The 2,219-nt window shown below is 54.5% G+C and overlaps 1 protein-coding gene across 1 annotated transcript; it reads right to left on the bottom strand.

The window, feature by feature from the left end:
• Positions 1-791: 791 nt before the first annotated feature.
• CHST4 (carbohydrate sulfotransferase 4) lies at positions 792-1,967 on the bottom strand. Its single transcript, XM_003791440.1, has one exon. It carries the CDS (start codon positions 1,965-1,967, stop codon positions 792-794), a length of 1,176 nt encoding a protein of 391 aa, XP_003791488.1.
• Between the last annotated feature and the right edge of the window lie 252 nt (positions 1,968-2,219).

The following is a 2,219-nucleotide window of genomic DNA, read 5'->3' as shown; positions in this document are numbered from 1 at the left end:
GTACATGTAGGTGACAGATTATTATCTATCAAAATAGAAAAAAATCCATAACAATGAGTACATAAATTCTTAGGTTTGGATCCCATAACAATGAGTGTTTACTGCCAGTCATGAGAAATCATGAGAGGAGACATTCCAGTGATTTCTCCTAGATGGAATATTAGTATTAATGGATAGCAGCTTCCCAGGTCAAATTCTTCTGTGTGATAGGAGAACGCTGAGACCAAACGTTCAGACTGGGCCCACGATCTTAAGAGCCTGCTCTGTTGTCCAGGGATTTTGTTTTGTGTGTGTTTGTGATAACCAGTAGCTGTAGCAGCCAGGCTCACAGTAAGCATCTAACCCTGTTTCTGCTACCTTCATGGAACCCACTGGAAACTCTGAGGGTTCAGAGTTCACATCTCTGTGGAATGTGGTGGTGAGCTCTTTGGTGGCAGGCCCATTTCCCTGGTTTTTATTGTCTCTCCGGTTTCCCATTGGGCAAGATGTGGACAGGAAGGTTTATGAATTTAGTCCGCTGATGCTGTGCGGTGCCTAACAGGCCTCTGGGCCACAAAGTGTACCGAGTAGGCACAGGTGGGAACTCAAGAAGAGGAGAAAGGCAACTCCCTGTCTCATTGCTGGGATGTGCGGCCCACATGCAGTTCCCAAGTCTCTTTTCTAGGCACGAGGATGGACACAAAGATCCTTCTGCCTGGGGTGTGTGTGGTGTGGCACAACTCGTGCTCAACATGCAGAGACAAAGGAAGACTCAGAAGCGTTCCGTGGACCTGGCTGAGGCCGGCACCTCCTCAGCCCTCCTGGTCGTTTTGCTCAGAAGGGGTTCGGGTAGACAGAAGCTCCAGTGACAGGTCTCTCTGCTCTTGTTCAGAGCTGACGTGGCGGTAGCCCAGCAAATTCATAGTATCACCACAGACTTTTTGAACTCTAGAAACCTTTTCAAAAGGCAAAGACCAGCGCCAAGCCTGGGAGACGTTGATGGCGTCCCTGGCGTCGGTGTGGAAGGCGTGCTCACCCATGCCCTTGCCGCGGGTGATATTGTGCACCCAGGTCTGGAGACGTGGCAGGAATTTCAAGCCCACGTAGGCATACATCCGCGAGGTCTGGGCCAGGGGGGCCCGCACCAGGTCCTCGTAGCGCACCAGCAGGTAGCGTTGCTGCAAGGCTTTGGGCAAGGATCGGATGGCCTTGTAGATCTCCAGCTGGCTTTGGCAGATGACCTGAAGCACGTCATAGGGCTGGTCCTCTTTCTTGTGGTTGTGCCAATTCTCCCCCAGCACTATGCGGCTGTCAATCATAAGGTCCCCTCCTGTGTGTTCTCGGGACCGGAACACAGCCCGGGGGTCGCGGACCAGGTGCACGATGGTGAGGTTGAGGGACGGGTCTGTCAGCAGCGGGTAGAGGGACTGCAGGTTGAGGAAGCGCACCTCCTTGAGCACCACGTGGCTGTAGGAGCGGCAGGCCTTCTCCACCACCTCGAAGGGCTGTTGGTTGCACAGGAGTCTGCAGTGGCTCGGGGGTATGATCTCATCCCGTGAGAAGATGTTGCAGGCGGGCGGGGAACACAGGGCCCGGCTGTCGTCCCACTGGAAGAGGCTGGACTGTCTCCGGGGACCAGGTTGCATGTAGGCATCGAAGACACTCATGTCGCACAGGAAGATGGACCGGATCAGGTCCCGCACGGCCATGTCCAGCCTCCAGGCAGAGCTCTGGGTGAAGGTCATCCACACGTGCCAGGCGGGCTCCATCAGGTAGAAGACGTCCGGGTGCTGCCCAAAAAGCTGCCCCACAAACGAAGAGCCGGAGCGCCAGGAAGACAGGACCAGCACGTGTATGTGCTTGGGCTCATCCTCATCCTTCCGGGACAGGGATCCTTCGCTCTGGCTGTACATGTGGAGGAACAGAGCGAGGATCCCAGCCTGGAAGACCAGGAGCAGCAGCAGCCTCATTTTTGTGGACAGTATCATTGCACCAGATGGGCAGACCTTTAAGGAACAAGCAGAGGGGCTGAGTTACGCTGCTGTTTTGGTGTCTGCCTTCCATTCCCTTTGTAGACAAAGCCACCATTTCCCGGACCCTCACCCAGGAGCAGCATGGGTCGGAGCACTCCCCGACTGCGCACATCCCTCTCCAAGTCAATTTCTGTCCTTTACAGTTCATGGGTCGACAAGTTCTATTTATTTTAGGGGCTTTCGTTCCTCCTTCCGCGTCTGTCTTGT

This window comes from Otolemur garnettii, unplaced genomic scaffold (genome assembly GCF_000181295.1).
Source record: "Otolemur garnettii isolate 467f Iridium unplaced genomic scaffold, OtoGar3 scaffold00047, whole genome shotgun sequence".
Taxonomy (NCBI): Eukaryota; Metazoa; Chordata; class Mammalia; order Primates; family Galagidae; genus Otolemur; species Otolemur garnettii.
This window is presented reverse-complemented; position numbering and strand designations above follow the sequence as displayed.